General features: G+C 37.7%; 1 protein-coding gene across 2 annotated transcripts in view; it reads left to right on the top strand.

The window, feature by feature from the left end:
- The first annotated feature begins 22,833 nt into the window (after window positions 1-22,833).
- Window positions 22,834-25,453, top strand: part of LIPC (lipase C, hepatic type) — a 38,454-nt gene continuing 35,834 nt past the window's right edge. The window contains exon 1 of one of the 2 annotated variants that reach the window (XM_065733804.1): window positions 22,834-22,959. In XM_065733804.1, coding sequence (XP_065589876.1) covers window positions 22,878-22,959 — 82 coding nt within the window. In that variant the 5' untranslated portion in view covers window positions 22,834-22,877. The remainder of the gene's footprint in view (window positions 22,960-25,453) is intronic. The other variant, XM_065733805.1, reaches the window with a different exon arrangement.

The following is a 25,453-nucleotide window of genomic DNA, read 5'->3' as shown; positions in this document are numbered from 1 at the left end:
TTCCTGTAGAGTAAAAGTAGATAACTTATTTGTGTTTGGCCAAGACTGCCTGAACTAAAGGAAAAGGTCACTCATGGACATGCAGGAAAGGGTTCAAGGAAGCATCCAAGATCATGCAGCTTGACTGGCCTCATCCTATTTCAGTTTCACAAACTCACTTCTGTTATCTGTTGGTTCTCTGAAGGATTTTCTTCAGATCATAAGCATATGAACTCCCAGCAGTGTGATATAGATGCTCTGACCTGCTATTGTCAAGATCTGTTTCCGCCTGTTACATTTTGACAGTGGGAGAACAGCCTTCTACTGTTCACTTCTTAAATTATTTCTCCAGATATGCTTATGGTAACGTGATGATCCATCACTGCATGGAAAGTTCAAAATTCGGCTCACAAAATCTACAGAAATAATGTAATTCTTACATAAATGTATTGTAGCTATATAAGCATTCTACAAGGGAATTTCAGTATTGCCATTCCCACGTGATGGACAGCAAAACAGTGTGACCACAGCCAAGCCGCGAACAGAACACTGATCTCTGGCTGACTGCCTTCTCTATGCTGCATTATTGTATTAGCTAAGCCAGCAGTTAAAATAAGATACTGCCCAGCAAATCACTGATGCAGAAATATTTAAAGGGCACAATTCACTGTAAGCCAGTGGCAATGTACTGGCTTATTAGAGTTACATTCGCTTATACCCTAGTCAATGAGCCCTGAATCCTCCTAAAATGGGGTTCACCTTGGCAGAAATCTGGTACAATACAGCAAAGAGCATGAGGCGGGAAGGAGAGGCGACTTCGAGAATCAAGTAACTGTCTTATAAAATGAGGGAAATATCCTGCAACACAGCACACAACCACAGCCAGCTTTAAGTGGCAGACATAAACTGGAGGGTGAACACACAAACAGAAAATAATAATCACCCTGTAGTGACTGATGGGCAATACTAAAAGCACTTTGCTCCTGCCAGTAGCATGGACCATTTATGCTTCTTGAAACTTTAAAAGTTGCGTATGGAGGTGAGCGTTAAGGGCCAAAACTTGTTCATAGGTCAGTGAAGCCTTCAGCACTGTCTGTAATTAGGAGGATTTTTAACTTCACCTTACTGCAGGAGACCCAACTGAAAGTGGAGCACTCCCAGTACCCACAGAGTTCTCACCTCTCTGCTCAGTGTTTCACAGAGATCTGATTGTGCCAGCCATGCTGTTTGCTCAGAGTTACCAATTTCAGTGAAATAAGCACCTATTTCCTATGCATAGGACAGCATCCACCAACTCTTTTCACACAAGAACAACTAGAAGACATAAATCCACACACTAAATCAGGACAAGAAATTGGTTTTGAGAAGCCAGTGTGGCCTGCTCTCAGAGCACAGGAGTTGAGGAACAGACTTACTGTTCTGTTCAGATAACAGATGCTAATCTTCAGTGGAATATTTTATCCCAGAAAAGTAGGATTAGTTAAATTAGTTAAAATATCCTGAATTAAACATCTGAATTGGGTCCAAAATCTGATTCCACTAGCTTCACCCTGTTCCAAAACCTGCGGTGTCATTTTTTTTTGGCTTCTGATCTGAAACTTAAGGCCACACGAGGGCAGTGCAGGGGGGAGTAAAATCCACGGATTTAAATGACAAACCTGAGTTCCCTGCCTTGCCGCTTTGTCTGGAGAGGTAGAACTGAGCCTGCATAGTAGAGTGACCTGCATTTTTCTTTTCTGTTTTTTTTCCCTCCTCGCTTATTATTTCTTTCTCATCTGCACTGAATGCTCACACTGCTAGAGCTGTAGTTCTAAAGTGCTTCAGAGATTGAGACTTGAGCGCATTCTGCCCTGCAAATATAAACTGATTGAGATATTAACAGAGGGAGGGGAGGGGGAATGTAAGAGATGTACAAACTGATATGCCAGGCCTGCAATTTGGAGAAGTGAACACTTTATGCTGGAGCAAAGTTTTCAGAACTGTGATTAAACTTCCATGGATTTCCCCCACATAAACAAAAAGCAAAATCCACTGGGAAAGCAAACAAGGGCAATGTCCTTGTTTAGCCAAGTATCATTTTGGTATTATTCCACTAAAATAGGAAACATATTCTTCAGTAACAGTGAGTTAAGTCCTTTTTCCTCTCAAATTCTCAATAAGGTTCAGTTCAAGTGTTTTCTTTCAAGATGAAAGCAACTGGAATTCTTAAAATCCTCTAGTTCATTTACTGCAAACATGCTTTTAATACACACAGTATGTATTTATACAAACACAGAAATATTTATTCAGTTAACATACATTGGACTTCACTGATTATTTAATTCCGCTAAATTCTTAGAAACATAAATTGCACAGGATATGTTTGCACTAGTCTTGAAGTTCTTCGTACTCAGCTTGCTTTTATAAGCAACTGATTGCTTTAATATTGCCATCCCACAGTTAGATAGGCTCTTTTGCTTATCACCGTTTCTCAGATCCTTTAGGAAATCTCATTTTTTTTTAATCATCATACTCAGTTTCCTTTTCAAACATTGATATTTATCCATTGCATACTTTTACTCATGCTGTTCAGTTCTTACTAATGCAAAGAATCACACTCCTCTTTTTCAACGTACTCCATTTTGTACTCTCAGTATCATTCTTGTCAGCCACAGCTGTGATAACTAATCCTTAAAGAAAGCAAATTAATGTGGTGGAACCCTTCTGTCTTAAGACTGGGTTGATTAGGTTCCACAAAATCATGTCTTTCAAAGCATTTCTTCATGAGATCCTGCAAAATACTTACAATATTCTCAGTCACAACTGATGCTAAGGCAGCAAAACATACTCCAGCTGTTTCTGCTTATCATACAAGCATTTTTTTTAGCAGTGGTTTCATATCTGCCTCTGAATCTAATCAATTAAATCTCAAATTAGGACTTCAGTATTTGTTTCTTTCCAAATTTCTATCTTATTACACAGACTTGTTTTGCTGTACGAGCTCCGGTACACAGAAAACCACCATGCACATTTTTATTCGCACACCAGCTAATGCATCCTTGGTCATAACAGGAAATTGACAGGAAATCTGATCTCTCTCACACAATTCCTGTACTTTGCCTCAAAATCAGCTTCAACATAGCTGTAAGTTACAGACAAAATACCGCTCTCTTTTAAGGGAATGACAGATCAGCCTTTGACTTATAAATGGACAAGATCTGGGCCTAAGTCTTTCCTGTCTTCTGCCTCCAATAGTCTGCTATAATTTGAGAAAACTGGATCTGCCATTTTTGAATGCACAAATTTTATGGTTGTCTTACAGAGAGAATAGCATTTAGCTCAAAATAGAGGCCTGTAGTTTTACAGTTAAAAAAAAGAAAACAGCCAATTCTGAGATCCCTTACTGGATGCCTAAATGCGTGTGTCTTACTTATATAGTGGATGTGTGTTTTGGCACATAATGCAGTATACAATTATCTGATTTAGAAACATTTTCTAAGAACATGCCAATTTTGCAAAACCAGACTCTCAAATGTGTGACAGTTGTGCCTTCTGCTGAAGAGGACATAAAACTGAAAAATGTTAGCTTATTTATTCTCTGTTCCTAAGGAGGCACTCGTCACTAACATCTCATTTCAATTTTCTTCTTATAAAAGACACTTATGTCAAAGTGGAACAAGTAAGGCGAAGCTGGGTAAGCACATTTTTTTGTTTTTACGAGAAATATGTGGTGGCCTGAATTCTGGACAGAGTAGTTGGTTTACTGAGCAGCTTGTTTTGCAGAGTGATTAGAATGAAGACTTAACATGGGCATAAAATTCCTTGTTGCATGTGAATAAGAATGTTTGTGAAGGCACTAGTTGGTTCATATAAGAGATTTAGGAATCTGCTGCTAATTTTAAACCAATCCTTCAAGTCAAAAACAACTGACTCATCCTCAGGTCAGTGTATTTCAGGGTTTGCTGATTTTCCTAAAACGATGTAAGTGTCTGTATTCTAACAAAAAGCAAAATGAGAATCTCTAATTGTAAGTAATGTACTCACTGGGTACTCCAATGGGTCAGGACCTCAGCAGCTCTCTGGAGGAAGTCACGTCCTCTCAGTTTTGCTGAGTATTGAACTGACTAGTGGGTAGTGGGCATTTAAAATATGTTTTAGTAGTAGTTGTGGTGCTGGGGAAAAATAACAAAAAACACTGATTTTTCCTGACTGCAGCTCTGCTACACAGTGAAGAGTCTCTTAAACTTAGCTGAATGGGAGCCTAGCCCTGCTTTGTACTTGCTGAACTCAAAGTACAGCAAGAAGACTCTCCAGAACAATTACTGCTTTCAGGCTATGTGATAAGATCAGTCAGAGCTTGTACTGTCAACACAAGGGACAAAAGCTAATGATAGCAAGGCCTTCGGGTGAAAATCTTTTCCTTCCTGCCACTATAAGCATTCCGTGGATGAGAAAGAATGCTTTTTTTCTTTGTCATATAGCAATACCATAGTTGTAACAGGTTCATATGAAATCACTTTTTCCTTTCACTGTTTATATTTAGACTATTCTGTTTTTCACAAACAGCTGTGTGGTTGAGCACATAAGTTTAAAAACATTACAGACAAGTAGTTCAGGGGCTATACTGTCACCAGAGCACTGGAAACCAAGAACAATATGGTAGCAGAACAGTGTAGAACACAAAGCCTGTACAAGTCTCTAGGTCACATCTTACACTACTTCAGCCTTTCCCTCACCTTCCAGGCAGGGTATGGATCTTTTATAAAGAAGCTGAAACATAATCAGAAGAAAATACATACCCTTAAGACACTATGCATTCAATCTGTGAAAAATCTCCTGTGTATTTGGGGTCTAAAATAATTTTTATGATAGTTTTTATATCTACAGCACCTTTTGTCCTAAAGGACTTTAAACAAAGAAACGTTGTGCATGCTTTGCCCAGATGTCATTTGATCTACCATGGAAGTGCAGTCTGTCATAGCTTGAAATACAGCAACTGTTAATAGTGCATAACAATATAAGAGCAGTTCAGGTCAGCAAATTATGAACACATTTGTTCCCAGTGAAGTTGTTGCTGTAATTTAGGAAAGGAGTAAGCAGAATAATTACTCCATTTGGATTTTGGCCAGGAGACCAAAATTAACAGCATTCAGACGAGTAAAAATATGCAACTGTTTAAAGCATCCACAAATTACAGGGACCTAAAGTTTTACATTTCATTTGTATGATGGATGAGCTGGTCACTTTGCTGCCAACATGCCCCCGACTGGTTTGTCTCAGCCTTTTTTGATCAGTATTTTCTACCTTTTTTTGTGTGTGCGTAACAAACATGCTGTACTCAATTCTTTGACATTCAGTGAGTTGGATTTCCTCAGTTACAAAACCCATGCTCTATTATGGCAAAAAATAAAAAATAAAAGAACACTGGATATACATTGTACTTTGTTAGTAAAACAAATTAAAGCTTTTCAATGCACACTCTTGTTTGGGACTGGAACATGCTGCATCCACATTAGTAAGATGCCCTTTTCTAGGGTAGCATGTCAAGATTGCTGCACCAGAAAAGGTGCATGTCTGCAGACTTAGGCAGGCCTGTAATCTACATTTGATCTTGGCAGTAATCTCCCACTGACATAATTGATAGGTCTGGTCTTAGTCATGGAGTTCACAGAGCCTAACATTTATACGCTGACCCATAATTATATTTAGACTATATACACACCTCTTCCTGCACACAGAATAAAAAGCTCCACAATACATCTTTTTCAGGAAGACTGCAGAGACTCTACACATCCATCTGCAGAGACAAAATCCCTTTCCAAAGCTTTCCATCATGCTGTGCAGTAGTTACTAATATGTAGCCAACCTCCTATATATACACCACATAAAAGACCAGGGAAATAACTAGGAGATGATTTCATGAGCTGGTGAAAAATATCCCTCCTTAAAGCAATCTGGAAGTACTGCATGTTATGAGATATGACCAAAATATGCCTTTAATCAAACATAAGAATCTGGAGTAAGTAATGGGAGACCTAAAACCTCAGTGACTTTCTAGCACAGGAGGGCAGTACAAAACAGAAGGCTTTTGCAGTTATTTTATTATAAAAGTGAGCGATATGTATGCTTAAAACATGTACTGAGGCAACAAGAGCCTGCAAAATATTAAAGTAACCCTAGATCACATTAGCATAGCTTTGATCTGCCAGAATGTTAGCTTTGTTTTTTAATTTTACCAGTTTCTTGTAACATCCTTTGTATATCTAATCTTAACTTCAAATTCAAAGTGCAAATTGCCCCATGTTTTTAAGTCTGATCCTGATCTATATGGAAAACAAACTCTGTTTCTTCAAAGGTTGACTGAACAAGAAGTGTTGTCAGAGTGCTTTTTCAGTTTAAAGTTAAGCATTCTATCTTTTAACTGCTACGATGCCTAAGCTTAATATCATTAAATATCACCACAGTAATCAAGGAAGTTCACCATGAGAATTCCCTGATACTTGCGCAAGAGAAATATTTGTGAAATTTTTAAAAGGCCATCCAATCACCAGAACAGGAGGAGTATTTCTTCAGGTAACCTGAGCATCTGCCCAGGGAAAATAAAAATACTCTCCCTTCTGAAATTTTCCATTTCCCATAGATTTGAGTTTCTGTCACTCAAACAGTACAGCAGATCTTCAAAGAAACCGGAAAAATGAAACTTATTTCCCAGAAGGCATCATACAAAACACAGCAGCTCATGCACTTCTAATATATTTACAGACTACATATATTGCAGTAGATCCTCCTCTGGCAGCCCAAATTCTCAAGGAATTTTATTCTCATTTATTGTTGGATTGATAATTATTTTCCTCAAGAGTCTCTCTGTTCCAGGAAAGGATCATAATGGCATTTGCTGCTGCTTGAAAAGGAGGTCCACACAAGTGAATAGCTTAGACAGTCAGGGATCACCTGTGCTGTGAGCTGCATCCTCAGGGCCTGCCCAGAGGTGCCAACAGCCCAGAACCAGTAAGCACAGAGGTACTGCTGCACCTGGCTAGACACCTTTTCAGTGTCCAATTGCCTGCTGAGTTCATTCCCCACACTACAAGGACAACTCATTAAAAGTCAGATTTTCAGTGGGCTCCCTTCCTTGCACCTACTTTGCCTGGGTAAAGTCCAGAAACTACTTTCTTAACAGAAGAGCAGCAGTCCTATTCATGGGCATCTGCAAAACCAATCAGCCTTGTAGAGAAATCCTTGTTTTTCCAGGAACACTGATGTACATGGCCATTTTACAATTAAACTTTCATTAGACGGCACATTAGGAAATAGCTGTTATCATGACCACAGTAACTGGGCCCTGTAATCCATTACTAGTTGCTTTCACAATGCAACCAAGTGCTTAATGTAAAATTGCAGCTCTGAGTTAGCTAATCACATGCACCGATTAATGAAGAAGAATTGCCTAAATTCTTATTTTTGAGTTATTATCTAATTCCTTTGTTGTCATATTCTGCTGTATTTGTTTAGACAAGTGCTTAATTTAACATCAGGTAATTTTTTTCTTGTAAGTAATGGGATCACGTTCTCCCAAAAGCAATTCCTTTTACTTTCTGTTTTGTTTTATAAAATGAAACCATCCCCACGTAATCCAGACAGCTCCAGTAATAGCTCCCCTGACAATTTATCAGCCAAATAGAGGGATGTGTGGCTTAAGATGTGAGAAAACACAAATCAAATACTGTGTGCCATCCTTATGCTGTCAAAATTCCTAATGAAGAGTGGCTGTATGCAATACTCTCCATATCAACCCTAATACCTCTCTAAGGACAACAGCAGAAGCGATCTGTCTGTGATAGAGCCTAGATGTTTTTGTACTAAGATCTAAAATGTGAAATACATATAGCTTTTAATTCCAAGTAAGAACTTAATTTCATTATGTAACTTGTTTCTCTTAAAGGGAATAAGTATTACAGTGTACGACACAAAGCCATTAAAAAGTGGAAAAGAGTATAAAGGAACTAATAATAAATAAAAAAAGAATCTGGAAACAACACCAGTTCTTGTATAAAGACCAACTCTGTCTAATTCTAAATGGAAAACAAAACTACATGCAAAGGCATATGTAACCTTCAGACCTCCTATAAAGAATGATTCATCTGGAAATCATATTTATTGCCCCACTTGTTTTGAAATTTGTTACTTTTAGAGAAAAGGAATTAGAACACTATTGAAATTGGGAATACTTGGAAAGCTTGAAGGCCAGATCTGGGAGTATGCTAGTCTGAACATTTAACTATTCATAAAATTTCAATATTTCATTAAATGTTCAAGATTCTTGCTACTGTGACATTTTCTAAGATTAACACATAAGAGAAAGTTATCCTCATCTCACTGGAATCCCGTCTAATAGCTTTTACAGGCCTCTGTTTTTCCACTTCAAAGAATTATGGAGAAGTTCTATACCCATCCCAAAATTTACATTGATATTTGATCATAATCTCAGCCTGATTTCTTGATATGAATTTCTTATTCCTGCAGCAAAAAAGCAGCGGGCAAATGCAACATTGAACTTCTGCTCAATGTTCAGCCTTAAAGTTGTGGTAAATCACTCGTTTGAGTCTTTGTGTTATCTTATAAATACTTTACAGAGCAGGCAGACAAAACCAGGTAGCGTTCTGAGAAGTTTGCTGCCATTTGGAAACTGTTACATTGCACAAGACCTAGAGCTGTAGAATTCAGAGTGGAAAACATTAATCATATAACACAGGCTTTCTTTCTGAATTATTAAAAACACAAACATTTTTCTAAATAATAATTCCCCAAATGGTCCTGACATCATATAAAGAAAGGTTAAAAAAATGGAGATTTTATGATGTTTCAGACAGCACGTTTTTGTCACTGAGCAAGAATCATCTTAATTAGACCTTCTGTACCAAAATGAAATAACTGCATTTACAATGAAATGCACCTGTGTAATGCAGCAGCAACAAAACCACAACATAGCATGCATTTCTGCACTTCCCAGGATGAAATTTCTCACAGTGCTCTCAACTGCAATTCAGTGATATTTTAGAAATACGTTGCAGGTGGTTTAGAGTGCAAAGTCTGACCTAACAAAAATACAGTGTAAAGCATTTACCCAATGCACTGCTCAAGTTTTCCAAAACGTTTTGTTTAGTACAATTACTTTCAGACTTTTGACTTCCACTCCCCTTGTTCTCAGGTGGTGTGGGAGTTCACTAGCTGTAAATTCAGACTCACTGTGAGTGAGCTTGCTACCCTCAGTCACTTTTTGTAACTTTAAGTTACCCTAAACCATTAGCATAGGTCTGAAAGCACTGTGCTAGTATACTCAAAACATTTCTAGTTACAGCTGTATTTTAGAGACCTCTCCTCTGAAATACATATTACACCTGAAAAATACTTCCTCTACATTTTGAGGGAAAATGGAGCGCTTCACTGAATCCCAAAAGTAAAAACATAAATTAAAGAAAAATAAGAAACAGACTTGTCCCTGGTTACAGCACTAACAAAAACTATGAAATCCATAAAATCCTAATGGCTTAACCAACCTGTTTCATCCAAAACAATGGTCAGTTAATCATTGCTTTCACATAGACAATTCCCAGGAGGCCTGATCTATTTGGACACCGCATAAACATTATAGAAATGCTGCCTTCATCCAAAAAATTTTTTCATCAATAATAAGCTATAAAGCAAGCTTCTAAACTGTATCCTTGGAGAGACACAATGAAAAACCACATACAAGACTTCTAATCATCTTCTCAGATGATCAGTTTACGATATAAAACTGCCAACCCCACAGGACTCAAAGTTGCCTGCCTGCACTATACAACAAGCAACAACAATATCAGAAATTTCACAGCAATAAATAAACATGACTGAACTCGGTATATTTCCCTCTAATCCATAAAGCTCTTACCTGAAGCTAGCACTTGCAGTAGACTAAGCCACGAATGCACAAGAATTCTCTGGTGAATACCTGATCCTACAGCTCCCTTACGCTGTTCTGTGCTCTTATCCAAAGAATGAAGAAAGCAAGGATCCCCAAGCTCCCACGCATCCAGTGGCCGGGTTGCCTCTCCTGAAATGGCTGATCTGTTTGGGGAACACCTCCCTGGAGCCAGCTGGTGCTGTTAATTCACAAAGGCACACCTGTATGGGCACAGCTAATTCTGCAGGGCCCTCCAGCTGCAGCCATGGGCAGGGCTACTGAGTCCCAGCTGCTGCATATAGATATCTGATTGCAGTAATTTACCTTAACACACTCCTTTATATTTCTATGTAGACAAAAATTCTCTGAAATGTACTCCTCTAGTTAGCCCATGGAAAAGGAGAAAAGGGTGCACTTTGCAGGAGCCTAAAGGGAGACACTTCATTGTATACCCTAGGATAGTGGCTGTAGTTCCCACAGTACTGCAGGACAACAAAACATTCTTGAACTGAAGTAATGAAAGAACCATCGATATACTTTCTGTATCTGTTGTGGTGATAAGAGAATTGGATATGCCTTTGTCAATTTTTACTACTGTTGCTAAACTTTCCAGCTACCTTATCTTAAAAAGGCACTTACCTTGTGTATATTTGAACATATATGGTAGTGGCTGCTCTAGGCTTCATGCCCCCATGTATAGTGAAGGAACAAGCAGCTGTGGAGGTATGGTGCCACAGGAAGCCCAGGCTCAGGAAGGTCGGCATTGCATGGATGATCTCTTTTTATATGAGCCTCCTCTTTTTCTCCCTTATTTCAGACTGCTTACTCTGATTACCATAAACCAATTGGTCAGCTTGATAATTCACTGGATCAACACTTGTGCTTTCCTCCCTCAAATTATTCTCTAAATAATGTTATCTCTTATGGTATTGGAAAAGAAAACAGTTATGCTTCCCAGAAAGAAACCCTCTTAAAAACAAAACATATTGCGTTGCAATTAAGACCAGAGCAGAGACATGAACTCAAGCAAAATCAGCAATCAGAGCAGGTGTGTGGAGTCTATGCAAAGCAACTTGGGTTTGGCATTGTTGTAACAGCAAAAAGCCACAAGTTATCTACTGCAGCAGGTGATGGGGATACTGTGGGTGTCCTTTTCCTATGAATGGAGCCACAGCAGACCATAGCTTCATAGCCAACAATCAATGCTTACACAAAACCCACAGAAAGTTGGTAAGTCCATCAAACTGGAAAAGAAAGTCAACAACTGTTTTCACCAGAAAGAAAATATCTTCCTGGTTGAGTGTGTAGGATGCCACTAGATGTAGGTAGGGAGTAGGCAGAAGCAATGCCCCATTCACTGCAAAGAAGAAAAAATGAGCTACAGACAAACAGAGCACGGCATGGCTGCCTGCCTCTCTGCATTTATAGTCTCCCTGGTAATGTGTGTGGTCTAAAACCACTAACTTGAGAGTTTTTGATGTGGGAAAATGTATTCTGTTAACATTTATGTACGTTTAACAGGCATTCATTTCAAAGGGAGTTTTGAGATACAAAAATAGCAAAAATATGCAAGGGAAAAATGTTCAGCGTTTTTCTTTAGCCTTGTTCCCATCTGTTAGATTGAAGTATTCAATTAGACACAGAACTATTACTTTGACTTACATAGCACCTTTTCTCCCGAAAATACATCGCCATTTACACAGGATTCATTCAGCTTCACCACACTCTAGAAAAATAAATACTTTAAAACTCTCCCTTGCAATGAGACATCTGAACAAATAGAATATTAATTATCTGTGAGTTAACAGGAAACTGAGAGATGGAAAGAACGTGGAACACCTAGTTCCTAGCATCATACTTTAAACAATAGATACCATACTACTGTTTATGTTTTCATGCTGAATGTTGTGGAATTGCTTGAAGAGATCTCTTAACAGGCCACAGAACCGTTCATAAAAAGCAGACTGAGAAACCAAGAGGTTACTTTTCATTTCTTTTTCTTTTCTTTTTTTTTTTTTTCTTTGCAGTCTGTAAACAATACTCACAGTGGCATTAAACACACCTGCCTTGGGGATACTATTTGCCAGCTTTGCCTGATGCTGCACAGGACATGATACAGTACTTTTCTAAGTGAATTCCTTTTAACTTGTCTTGTATTCAGGACCTTGTATTCAGGAGAGCTTGGACTGCGTCTCACCAGTGCCAGGGAGGAAGCGAAAAATCAGGGAGACAGCAATAGATAAAGATGGATAAAAAAAGAGAGAAATGGTTTGGTATAGCAGAGAATAGCAGAGACAGAAAAAAGCAAAAAGCTATACTACCCATTATCATGATGTGATTAACTAATATTTTTTTTAAATGCATAAAAACAGTTCTGGATGATCTTCCGTAGCTGGACTGAATCTTTAAACCAGCTGTCTAGAGAGCAGGTTAGACTCATCTTTCCTTTTGCTATTTTCAAGCAAGCTACAAATGCAGAAAGCTACAGACCCTTTCACCTGTGACTATGCACCAGCACAGAATAAGCCCATGCTAGGAAAATCTGTCATCTGCTAGGCATAACAGCATTATGGGAACATTGTGCAAAGTGGCTGACAGTGAGAGATGAAGTATTAGGTCAAAATCTGTGACAACCTCTGCTGTGAGCATTGTGAATACAAGTCCATCTGCCATGGCAAAACAACTTTGAATTACACTGAGATACCTGACAGCAGAATCTGTAACTCATAAATGGACCTTTACTTAGGTTTTTAAGCATGTGCCTACTCTTAAGGAAGTAATTTAATTGAAAATTCTGGGCATAGCTGCATAATTGAAGTATTTGGAGGAGTCAAATCCATAAAGTTCAAAAAAATTACTGAAAACTAAATGTTTCCAATCTTTTTATTTCTCCACTGTCAGACACAGTGTTATGGCCGTGGTCAGAATCAGTCACACATTCTTAATGTTTGGAAAATAAACATGCAAAATTCAACACTAGTAGGAACTAAATTTCCAAAATCACAATGCGTTGGTGATGATTTTCCAATTAAATGATGTCCCAGAGCTTCTCAGCCTTCAAGAGCAGAAAATGCAATTTAACACTTGGAAGATTTGGGAGGATCAGTGAGCTGCAGTTTATGCTATGGAGTCATCCTGTGACTACAACCTGGCCTGCATATGAATAATGGCTAAAATGCTCAAGACAAATGGAACTGTCGCAGAGTCACAGAATCTCAGAATTGCAGGGGTTGGAAGAGACCCTGAGAGATCATTGAGTCCAAGCCCCCTACTAAAGCAGGTGCCCTACAATAGGTTGCACAGGTAGGTATCCACTCAAGTCTTGAATACTTTCGGAGAAGGAGACTCCACAACCTCTCTGGGCAACCTGTTACAGTGCTCCATCACCATTACCATAAAGAAGTTCTTCCACGTGTTAGTACAGAACTTCCTATGTTCCAGTTTTAGGCCATTACTCCTTGTCCTATCATTATACACGGCTGTAAAGAACCTGGCCTCATCCATTTGCCTCCCACTTCTCTTCAGATGTTAATAAACATCCCCCATCCCAGTCTTCTTTTCCAAAGGCTGGAAAGACCCAGATTATTCAGTGGAGGGGGAGGGAGTCCTAGTACTGGAGCCAAGGTGGATATACTCAGGGTTAGTGAGGTTTTTCCCCAGTGGATGAGAGGACTCTCATATTTCCCTCACTGTAAGAAATGTGCAGTCTTCACATTAGGAATCTACTCCTTAGCTTGGAACTTAAAATACTTGATCAAAACATAAAAATTCTTTTAATGTTATACTAGATATTGTAGTTCTGTCTCAGAAGGTATTATGGACTTCTGAAAACAGAATTGCTTTTCTTGTACAAACTTACACTGAACTATAGAAGAAAACTGGTAAAATTAGAATACTCCAACCCGTAAGCCTTTTAAGTCATATGTCCAATGCCTATGTGTATATGTACTTATGTGCAAGAATTGAAGGCTGACATTTAACTCTAAATAAATATTCCTGAAAGATACTTGATGATTTACACAGTACACTGTGTATATTTACAATGCATATTATGGGCAGATCCACTTTCATGCTTGCTCCTTTCTCTTTTAACTTCCCACCAAGTATCTGAAAGATGAGCTTTTCCACCACTTCATGTAAGTCTGTGGCAACTGTCTAAGTTATAGACCTGTGTTATTCCTACAGCAATCACAAAATCACTCAGCACAGTTTGCATTCAGCCCCTTGCTCAGCTTCCTTTTTTTCTGAAAGAGCACTTTCCAGCAGTTTGCTGAACAAAAGCACAGACTGGTCATTTGGCAAACAATATTATGGTTATGCAACTGACATCATCAGCCTTTCTCTATTAGCACTTATATATGTAGCATATGCTCAAGGCTTGTTTGCAATGCACTTGGCTGCAACATGTGAGTCCCAGATGGAAAACAAGCTTTGTCATACCCATGTTGACCCCCATAAAATGTTTCCACATACAAATCAAAGAACATATAAAAACAGAAAGTGGAGATAAAAAAACACTCTGGTAAAAATTCTTTTTAATTGTACATCTGCTTTTTTGTCCTATTCCAAAATGCTAAAAATTAATCCTGTAGGTGGAGATTGGGTGCTAAAGGCCCCCTGAGTACTGGTATCTTAATGATCTGTTGTAACAGGAAACATCTGTGCTAAATTCAGTGTTTAACAGTTCTTCCTATTTTCCATTTCAGTTGTGGAACATCCACAGAACACTACCAAAAACTTGTCTGAATTCATAGTCACAGTCACTTCAAGTCTAACACTGATCTGTTGCTGTACCTCATTTCAAAAAGCATGGACTTTGGAACACCAGTACATCTAACCAAATATCCCATGTTTAATTCAGAAGTCAAAGATTCACGCTTTCAGAAAGCACAAGAATGTAATTTCTTTCTAGTATGCTACTCTCATTTGTATTTCTGTGAAAATAGACAACAATTCATTCACCATCCAGTGGCACCATGACTCAATTTCCCTGTCACTTTTGGTGACAGGGAATTGGTCTCTTGAGCAAGCTGATTTCCAGCTTACAGGTGCCACTGAAAAGAGATATCATTGAGAACTGAATCTTATGTATTACAACATACAGGGAGACATCTTCAAAAAGGAATAGCTGCTTCTAGGAAAGAAACTCACTAAAATATCTACTGTATTACATCACATGAAGTGACTCAAATGACTACCACCACTCTCCAAATAACCACTACCTACCTTCTGCCTAGCCAAGAAGAATGAGGCAAATATTTTCTGTACAGTGTCCTTTCCTTTGTTAGGTGAGATTTGGTTTTTGAGCTGTTTTCTTGTAAACTGAGCAGGGATTATCCTGACAAGACATATGTGGGAATAAACCAACAGGCCACCCTCCTCCAGTGTAGCTGGATCTTCGTTTTTGACATTTTGCTTGCTCTTATAAACTGACTATATGCATTACTCAGCCAGCCATGCAAAATATAGTTAACCAATCCTATCTACACATATATTTGGTCTTCTCATTTTAAGAGAAATGTTGACATTGTCAACCTGTACTTCAAGTTGTTGAGGAGTATAAATATATTTCCATTTTAAATAAACTTTGTGTTCATAAAAGAGTCTGAGATTGTCAGTGTGAGAGTATTACTAGTGGTCCATAGCATATAGCTGGCAAAACTTTTCCTAAACTCTCCCTTATGGATCTGAAAGTTCACCTGGAGATAATGTTCTGCTTATCACAAACTACATTCTTGAAAGTTATATTCTTTAATGGTGTTGATTTGCATAAGACTTCTAGTCATTTGGGATAAAAAGTGATTTCATGCCAACCTTGTAGCCCTACATTTAGGAATAAGACAGCAGAAATGTTTAGCTACGTTTTTTCTAGCAAAAGAAGTAAGCATAAGTTTGACTCTTTTCCAGAAGAACTTGCAAAGCAGAATAACTTGTAAAAACCAAGCCCATAACTCCCATTACCACAGCGGTAAGCAGACTAAGAAACCACTGTTAAACTTTATATTCCTTGTTACACCTACAGAATTACCAAGGGGAAAAAAAAAAAGCAAACGGGTGATTACACAACCTGCTGATATAAGTCCTATTGAACAGATCACATTGCTTGTCTCAATTCAATTAAGACTCATCAAACTGATTCAAAAATATATGCCAAACAGAATATGAAACTGAGCTGAAATGGTAAGGTTCAAAAAGGTTAAATAATTCCGATAATGTTTTAATGCTCCATTCTTCTGTCTAGCTCCAGATGTTTTAGAAAGGATATGTTTCTGAAAATATTTTCAAGCAGATTCTTAAGACCAGAATTTCAGAAAGTTTGGAGAAGGTTTAAAATGTGTTTATCCTAGCTAACACTCAAAGTATTTAAGTCTCCTTCATCCCCTAAGCAAGCCAATTTTCTGCCCTTTAATCTTCTCTACCATCGTAGAAACGTAGAACTGCCAGAATATGTCCAATCCAAGAGTCTACCAATCCAGTATCTGACTTATGCTAGAAGACCATGGAGCTATTGATTGACCTTGGAACAAACAAAATATTTGGGGTCCATAATTAACCATCTCGAACAGTTTGCTTACCCCCCCCCCCATTAATTTATCACTCTTCCCATTCTTCACACTTGTTAATGAAAAGCCAAAGTGATGCTAGCTGCTCAGTTAGAGCAAGGAGACACCAGAGTGAAAAAAGAGAAGGCTCTTTACAGCGAGGGAAGGTGATGAAAGTTATCTCAAGGATAGACCCCCTTCCCCACTCTTTTTTTTGTTTTGTTTTTAATCTTCAGCCTTTAGTAACATCCATGGAGCTGCCTCCTGGCTGCTTTGGTAATCAGAACCACTTGTTACATATGCAGGTGTTGAAAATCACACAGCCGGTGGATACAGGAGAAATGACTGGAAATGTTTTTTATTACTGATTGTGCTATGAAAACTCGTATCTATTTGGATAACAGGTTTTTTTTATTTGTTTTCCCTCATGATTTTTCTTTTTACTCAAAGGGAATTTTTTTTCACTATTCAGATTTATTTGTTCATGGCTACTCTGTGTATTTTATTCCAATTATTCTTTCACCTTTGTTGTCTGCTTGTTCTTCCCTTTTCATGAAGGCTCAGTTTCAGTGGCACCAATTTCCCAGAGATCTAGGTTTTGCTCTTGTAACTCCTAAGAGTCATCATCAATCAGCATATTAATGTTTAATGTCTTTCAAGTTCTTTTGCTTTGGCATGGTTCTCTGCCTTTTATTTTAAGTGCTTTCAAGTGTATCCTCTTCAAATACATTGCCTACAATAAGCCCTACTTGTCTTGTTCTGGCTGTCCTCTTTATTCATAAGAGCCATCAATCAATTTCTGAACTGTTTTCTATCTGTTATCAAAAGCTCTCCCTCGATCTAAGCATGGTAGTAGAAAGGGAAGGAAAAGAGCAATGCTGTTCTTGCCATGCATTCATCTTTTTCCTGTGTATTTCTGTTTGCTGTGAGGGAGGTGAACAAGAAATGCAGCTTCAAACAGCATTATCACACTTGTTGTTTTTGCTTAAAACCATAAAGCTCAATTCCCAGGGGGGGTGGGGCCGAGGGATGGGGGGATGAAAAAAAGGAGGTTGGACTGGGTTCAAATCTTCTAATGAGATTTGTTGCATGTGTTTAGCTGTTTCATACATGCTCCAGTGAAGTGTCTGGTCTATGCACTTGGTAGTACAGTCGTAGAGCATTTTGACATAAACAGGAGTATCCCCAGCAGGGGTTACCAAAACCACATCTACTCATTACAGTATTGAAACTGCAGTGCTAAATCATGTATGGAAATCAGAAATCAGAGCTATATGAAATTTTTGCTTTAACAATGATAAATTCAGTATAAAATTTTACAGGCCATATAATCATCCCTGAGACAGAGCACAGTCAATACTGAAAACTCAAGTGATAGAATGCAGGTATGGAAAGTTTGCAGCTTGGCTGCATGACCCTTTTTAGTAGTACACAGTCACACAGAATTAGCAAAGTATACAGCAGAACTTGCTGTAAAAAAAGAGAGCAGTCCAGCTCCTTACCTTTTTTAAGGCAGGAGTAATATGCAGGCAAAGAATGTTCCACACACAATGCAAAAACGTGGGCAGCCCACATTTACTGGGATTTGTTGTGCTCTTTTACTTGGCTCAACAGATCTGTGCTTTGCTGATCTGTGAAGCTTTTAGAGACATGCCCCAAGTGAACAGAGTACCCATGAGACACACAAGCTGAAGAACAGCATTCCTCTAAAGCAACTAAACAAGCCATGTATTGTTACAAAAAGCTCTATGCCAACATGGAAGGAAACAAAAAATGCTTTTTTTTCTTTAGTTGAATTTAGGAGCAGATGACCCATGTACGGCACAATTCTCCTTATGTCTGGCATTCGTATCTTTGTTCTCTTCTTTGTTTACAGCTATTTATAATACAGGGTATTCAGTGAAGCATACTTTAAAAGCAATTAAAAGCTACATTTATACAGAATATATTAAACTTCAAGGGAACTGGAAAGTGCAAGAATATAATTTCTAGTCCCAACTATGAATTCACAGGCAAAGTCAGACAATACTCTCAGTGATGAGTCCTGGGAAGAAGGCTACTTTACCAGGGGCTACAGAGTATGGAATTCACCTTGTGAAAGTCATATTTCACAAGATTATGCTTAAGAAAAAAAGTGGTTTTCTTTCATATATGAAAGCAAAGTTTGCTTACAGATAATTTATAAATTTAATCCTGAAAAGTCTGATCACTCAGTAGAGCTGGCAAGTTCCAGGCTCCTGAGCAGCTGTTGTATGTTTGACATAGGCCACAAATCCACACAGAAGTCCACTTAAAAATACCTCTTCAGAGTTATTTGATATTAAAAAGTCTTAGGAATGATGAAACTAGCATAATAAATTCTGGATTAAAAAGTTGCATTAAAAATTCAACCACATAAAAATCTTCTCTCCATATAGCATCAGATGTATTAGTATAACCATTCATATGAATCTTTTTTCAGATGTCAGTGGATAATTATAGGAACACAGAGTGGGTCCTCAGCTGGTGAAAACTGTTATAGCTTCACAGGAGCCAATTTATACCAGCTGAAGTTCTGGTCCATAAAATCTTTTCTAAACCTCAAAGAACATCTTGTACTACAATGTTATTGGTCTTCAGGTGATTCAAAACCATTCTGATGAAGAGTTCGGTTTCAGGAAAAAAAAAGACTATGTGACAGGTTTCTGCTCTGTGTCCCTTTATTTTAACTTGATTAAGAAAATATATTTCTGAAAAAGCTTGCATGGTACAACACACCATTACTCACGTGCTGCTTTTCAATAGTGAAACCATAAATTTTATTATAGATGTGAATAAGTGCAAGATGTCTAACTATAATTGGAACATTAGCCAAGAAGCAGATGGCGATTCTGATTAAGAGCTTACCTCCTGGGTATATGTTGTACAAGCAGTATCTCTAGCAGATGAGAGAAGGTTATCAAGCCCTTTTACAATACACATGCAAATCAGATATAAGCACAGTAATATAAGATTGAATTTTATTTTTGGGAGGTACATGTTTAAGAAAAGTCTATTTCATGTAAGGTGGGCAAGCGTTAGCCTCCATGCAATACAGAGCATGTGTCCTATCTGTTTCACATAAATAATGATCCAAAAAGAAAAAAAACCTGGATTATCAGTTTTTGAATTAAGATTAAAAAAATCCAGGACACCAGAATAGATATGAGTTATATCACTGTGGAAAATGAAGCAGTACACAAACGCTGGGAGTTATGTGGAAAAAGGAAAAAAAAAAAAAAGAGAGAAATTTACTGATATGGAAGAAGAATAACAATTTTTCTTAAATGGATCCATTACATTTTATGGTTAACATATTTAAAACTTAAATTCTGGAATTTAATTTCAGGTGATTTTTAAGATAAAAAGTTCTTACAAATACCAAGCTATGCCACTTGCTTTACGCACAGCAGCGGTAACAAACATACCCACTCTAACGAATAAATATTTCCCTCACTCTAGAAAGTCACATCAGGACACAACCTAACTTGAATGCTCCGAATGTCATTTTCCCACATCACTTTTTCATCTTTCTTTATAGTCACTGAGATTCTCTCACTTTCTAGAGCCTGTGTTATGCACAGCTTGGATTTTGCTGGTGTTACCAGTAGCACTGAATGCAAAGGTCTCACAGGTCATCCTCCCCTGGCAGACAAGAAGTCAACTAAGGTATCTCAATAGTACTCAGTTTAACTCAGATAGCATTATCTGATTCATCAGTGGTCTACTATGAAGAGCTAGAACATGCTCTTTTTTTTCTGGAATGGTTTTCTTCTGTAGTTTTGTAGCCATTACTTACAGTATCTCACACAGGTTCTAATGTGGCTGAGCAAAGCCATTTAAGTGTGTGATGGAACATGCAGCAAATAACAGTGAGCAGCGGTTGTATAGTCCTAATAAGTACCTATCTCCATTTTTTCTATTACCACAATGCATCAAAGATTCTTTCCTGTTATACTTTCCACAAAAGGAACTAATTCCTGAAACAATTTATGTTATGTATTTGTAGAGTTTCATATATTCTGTATAAATATTATCATTAACCAAGAGGAGCGAGCAGCTCAACCAAAGTAGGTAACTTCCTTAAGTGACTAGATAAACATGTTGAAGACTGCAAAGATTACAATTTCAATATTTGGATTCACAGAAAAATTATTTATCAGGACACTTCTACAGCTAATGATCACTGCATTGCAGGAGGTGTATTCTTTTCTTTATGACCAGATAGCAAGGTAATTGGAACTATTCATGCAAATCATATAGATCAGACCCAGGGAAAAAGAAACAGACTACAAAAACACCCAGAGAGGGCACTGTGAGCAGCTCCTTCCTCCCGAATATAACTGTATCTGCTCTCTGTGGATTAATGTGCCGTAGCATGCAGTTTTGTGCTACATAAACTCATCTTGAATATACACTGTGGAAACTCTCATTCAAATACTAGATAATTATTCCCATAACACTGCTTAACTCTGTCACCATTATTGCTGATGTTCTGTCAACACAGCAAAAAGATAAATTAATGCTAGCAATGACTGATGCAGGATTGCCAAATGAAGCATTGCAAGGAAAAAAATGAGTTCTGGTACCTCCTCCTTTTGCAACTCCTCCACATCTCATTTTTCATCTTACCAATTTAAGCAATCCTAGAATAACATAGGCTGGAAAAAGCTTCAGATCATCAAGTCCAACCATCAGATCATTGAGTCCAATCCTTCCTAAGGTGCTCGTAATACCATTTTGGTTTCCAAGGATTTTCTATTGAGAAGTAAACCCAAAGAACAATCCCTACAGTCCAGGCAATCTCTCCATAAAGATGCAACAGTTTGTTCAGTACCTGACACATCCACCGTGCTGTTCCTGAGCTCTTCCTGTCTGCAGAAAAACAGAAATTCTTATTTCTTAAGAAATGCTTAAATTCTTCCTCCCATAAACATTCCCATTTATTGATTCCTGGTGATCACTGCAACTCTTTGCTAAAACATACCAGTGATTTTCACTAGAGCTAACTTTGCTAAAACACAGCATTTCCTATCCAGCATCACAGCCTTAATTCTCGTTGCAGGTTCCCTGATGGCATCTAGAACATCCCTTCCCTTTCCCCCTCAAACTCAAATCAAAAGGAGTTTCTTTCCAGCACCAATAGCATTTAATTGTTCTGACTTTACCTGCACACATTCAGCCATCTGTTAGAAGGAAAGGAATTTCTGAATAAAGTTTTACTTGATTTTGTATGACTATTTAGATGGAAATATTTTTCACTTAGAAAATCACTTGAGAACATAGGAGAAAAATTTCTGTGTCATAGGCCTCTTTCAAAGGAGAATTTTGCAATGTTGTAGAAGTGAAGTATAGTATAAACCTATCTGGCTGATTATATACTAGCTCAGTTATGCAGGCAACAGTGGAAGTTGGCAATATTAACCCATATAGACTAATAATGCAACAGATAATGGAAATGCACGTTGATTTTCAGCCCATGCTAAAGTGCTGCCATGACTACATCATCATTGCCAAATAGTTTTTTTACAGTGAGCTGCAGTAAGCCTCAGGAACTCTGATCAGTGTGGGAAAATGATGATGCTCCAGACTGATGATGACCAGGCCCTCAGAGGAGCATTTTGTCCTGCTCATTGGAATCTGCTCCCTGGCAATGTATGTGAGAGACATTTTTGTCTTGTCACACTTTGCAGCTCACACCTGTTCACTGCAGCATTTACACACCTCACCTTAATTAAGATTCTTCATTGATTTCAAGCATAAAACGTATTCATAAGAATCCCTTCTCTGAAATGATTCCTATAATTATTACAAACAATTATGATTATTTAGTTGCCAACACAGAGAGATGTTAGTCGTGCTTCACTAATAATATTTTTGTGATAAAAGTGTGTTCACTAAATTTGAAAGGAAACATTTGTCAATTACTCAAGAGCAACTTTATCACTGTAATAAAAGTTTATTACATTGAGAATTTTAGATGTTTCTCATACCAAGGTTTGTCTATGTTAATGAAATATTTAGATTAACCTTCAGCTCTCATGGTTATTTCGCAATGAGTTCAGACTGTGCTGTTGACCAACCAAATTTGAGTTAGCTACCCATGGTCTTTAGCAATATTTCAGAGCTCAAACACCCTGAAGTCCACTGTGTTGAGAGCTGAGTACTGTTGAGCAGGTAAGAAAATCCGATTCCAAATTATTTCTACCACAAGTGGCATAAAATAAGGAAGAGGCTGGAAATAGGCAAATCATTTCCTTTTAAAGAATTGAAAATGTGGGCCACCTGACTGGAGATTGCAAGGTTAATGATTAATGGGCAAAGGGATTTTTGCAAAGCACTGATAGTTCTGTCCCTTTTCTCATCTATTGGCAGATTTTAGCAGTTAATTTCCCAACTCTCATTCAGACAAAGAAGAAATGAAAAGTTTGCAACTTCTCTCAATTTTGTTGATTTCTTGGATCATCATCCCAACAAATACACATGGAGGAAAGAAAAAAGGTAATATTCTTTCCAACATAATGATCAATTTTTTTTTAAATATTTGTTATAAAATATAAGTAGCATTGAGTATTTACCAATCAACAAATCTGATTTTTTTTCTTTGTTTTTGAGCGTTTTCTTAATATATGGCATTTATAACTGTGTTTATTTGAAAATGTAGTGGTTTGTAAAGCAAACAAATCCTTCTCAGTGGAAATCTATACATTCCACTATAGACTTATGAGGTAGTCTGACCTTTAACAAAACTTCTGCTGAAGGCTATATTAAAAATGCATTAGTTTGAAAACATACACTGAGCTGGTATCAGTTACAGGCCTCTTGGTGTAGAAGCAATCTATTCAGTATCTTACTATGAATAAAAATCTTTAGCTGTCTGACAGTGTTGAAGATTTCAATTTCTGAGCTGACTGTCTTTCACTTCAAGAGAGTGACAATTCTTGAGTGGAAGAGATGTATCTGCACTTCAATTGTTTTGTGAGAGAAGTACTGTGAAGAATCTTTATAATTTACATGGGAATACAAACATTTCTTGTGCTTGTGACAGTACACATTAAGTCAGTACCCATGTGATTGTTGCAGTAGGACAATGCACCACAAAACTGTTGCTTAAACTTCTCTATTGCTGCTGACGAAGTCAGTTTCTTTGTTGTCCTCACTGTTAAGCTGTATGGAGCTACCACTGGCTTTTCTTCTTATTTGACTTCATTTCTAACGCTCTAAGTGTGGAGGGGTTAAATGAAACTTTTTACTCAGCTGGAAGTAAAAGAAGATAAGCTAATTCACAGAAGTGTCACCTCTCTTAGTAACTGAGTTTTCCATTTATGTTAATTCGTATTAACTGTCATAAATGCAATTTGCTATAAAAAATGCTTTATATGTAATAGGCACAGGCCACTTTGATCCTGCACATCAAACTTCACTTGGGGTTTCATTTTTAACAATACACAATCTTGATGATTTTACATAATGAGAACTATACGTTTCAAATAATGTCATAACTTGTCTTACCAAGGCAGCAAGGCCTGCACACCCCTGTAAGCTGCTAACTTTTAGCAAGCTAGTTTGAAATTTTCAACAGGTTCTGTATATTTAGGAGAACCAAGCATCAGAGCATTAATCGCAGCTCTTGTCACATGCCAGCTCACATTCTCCTACCCTCACAATCTGCAGCACTTTTACAGCAAGGTCAGCCACTTCACTCTCTCCATCTCCCTTTCCCCTCATGACCTAGTACTCCCATGTCAGTGGACTTGTTTGCTCACTGCTGCTGTAGCTTAAACCTTTGCTTGTGGGCTGGAAAAGACAGGTCACGTCATCTTAGCACTAGCAGATTCACCTAGATGATAGTGTGCTGAAATGAAGACTGTGGTTTAAGAAGCAATTTGGGAAAAAATTGGAAAAAAAAAATAGTCAGGGACTTTTTCTTACAAAGCCTAAGTAGCTCTGCTGCAGAGAGTAGTCAGAAGTTTAAAGGCCCTGGTAATTACAATATGCTGAACTGAGACTTTCATCTCTTTAAGGTCTTAAATCAGTACAACTAATTCCAGCTATACGTTTACATTACATTAATGTAATCTGTTTTCCTTCCCCAACCCAACAGCTACACTGGCTTTGTGCAGGATCTAGCACAGATGATCTCGCGGTGCTCTGTCCCATTTTGCTGCAGATGATTTATCTGTGCAGCTCAGATACTGCTATGAACAAAGCAGTTCCACCTAGCACCAATCTCAGTGAGGCAGATCTGTGCCACAAGAGTAGTAAAGCATTAAACTTGACTAAGAAAGGGCAGTGTAAATTTAAGCTTTTTGTGAGAAGCCTTTTAACACTTTCAAGTGAAGACAGCTTTCAGCAGGCATGGTACATGTTGTACCTAAACATCTTGAAGCTTGCTTGTTCCCCACCATAGCAGAAACTGCAGCAATGAGCAGTATAACATTATGCAGACACAAGGCCTTCTCAAAGCTGAGTCTGGCATATAATTTTAGCACAAGCAATTGCTTATAAGAAAAACATTTCCTAAAAGAGTAATCAGTCCATAAGTCCCTCTCAGTTTTTTACACAGCAAATAAGCAACTGCTTCAGTTTTTTCTGTAGTGGTCTATACATCTACACGGTGAAATAAATTACAAAAGGTTATTTATACCATTTAGAATGCAGCTACAACACTGTAGACAGGTATATGTAATTTTTTTCTTCAAATTAAGTTTTGTTTATATATTAAAGGTTCTTATTTTATGATTATATAGAATAAGATGGAATGCATTACCAAGCAAACCTAACGTATTTAAAACATACATAGAGGGTATTAAAAACCACAGAGTACTTCTGAAATGCCACTGTTTTCTTGTACATTTACATAGCTGGAAAGAAACGTTGCATTTTTTGGGCAAATGGTCATTATCTAAATGTGGCATCCCATAAAAAGGCTAGAAATAAGCACCTCAATAAAACATCCCTGAAGTTGATCCTTTCTAAAAGTATAGAAAAATTA

This window comes from Cyrtonyx montezumae, unplaced genomic scaffold, assembly GCF_038088225.1.
Source record: "Cyrtonyx montezumae isolate F1298 unplaced genomic scaffold, pur_monq_1.0 scaffold_17, whole genome shotgun sequence".
Taxonomy (NCBI): domain Eukaryota; kingdom Metazoa; phylum Chordata; class Aves; order Galliformes; family Odontophoridae; genus Cyrtonyx; species Cyrtonyx montezumae.
This window is presented reverse-complemented; position numbering and strand designations above follow the sequence as displayed.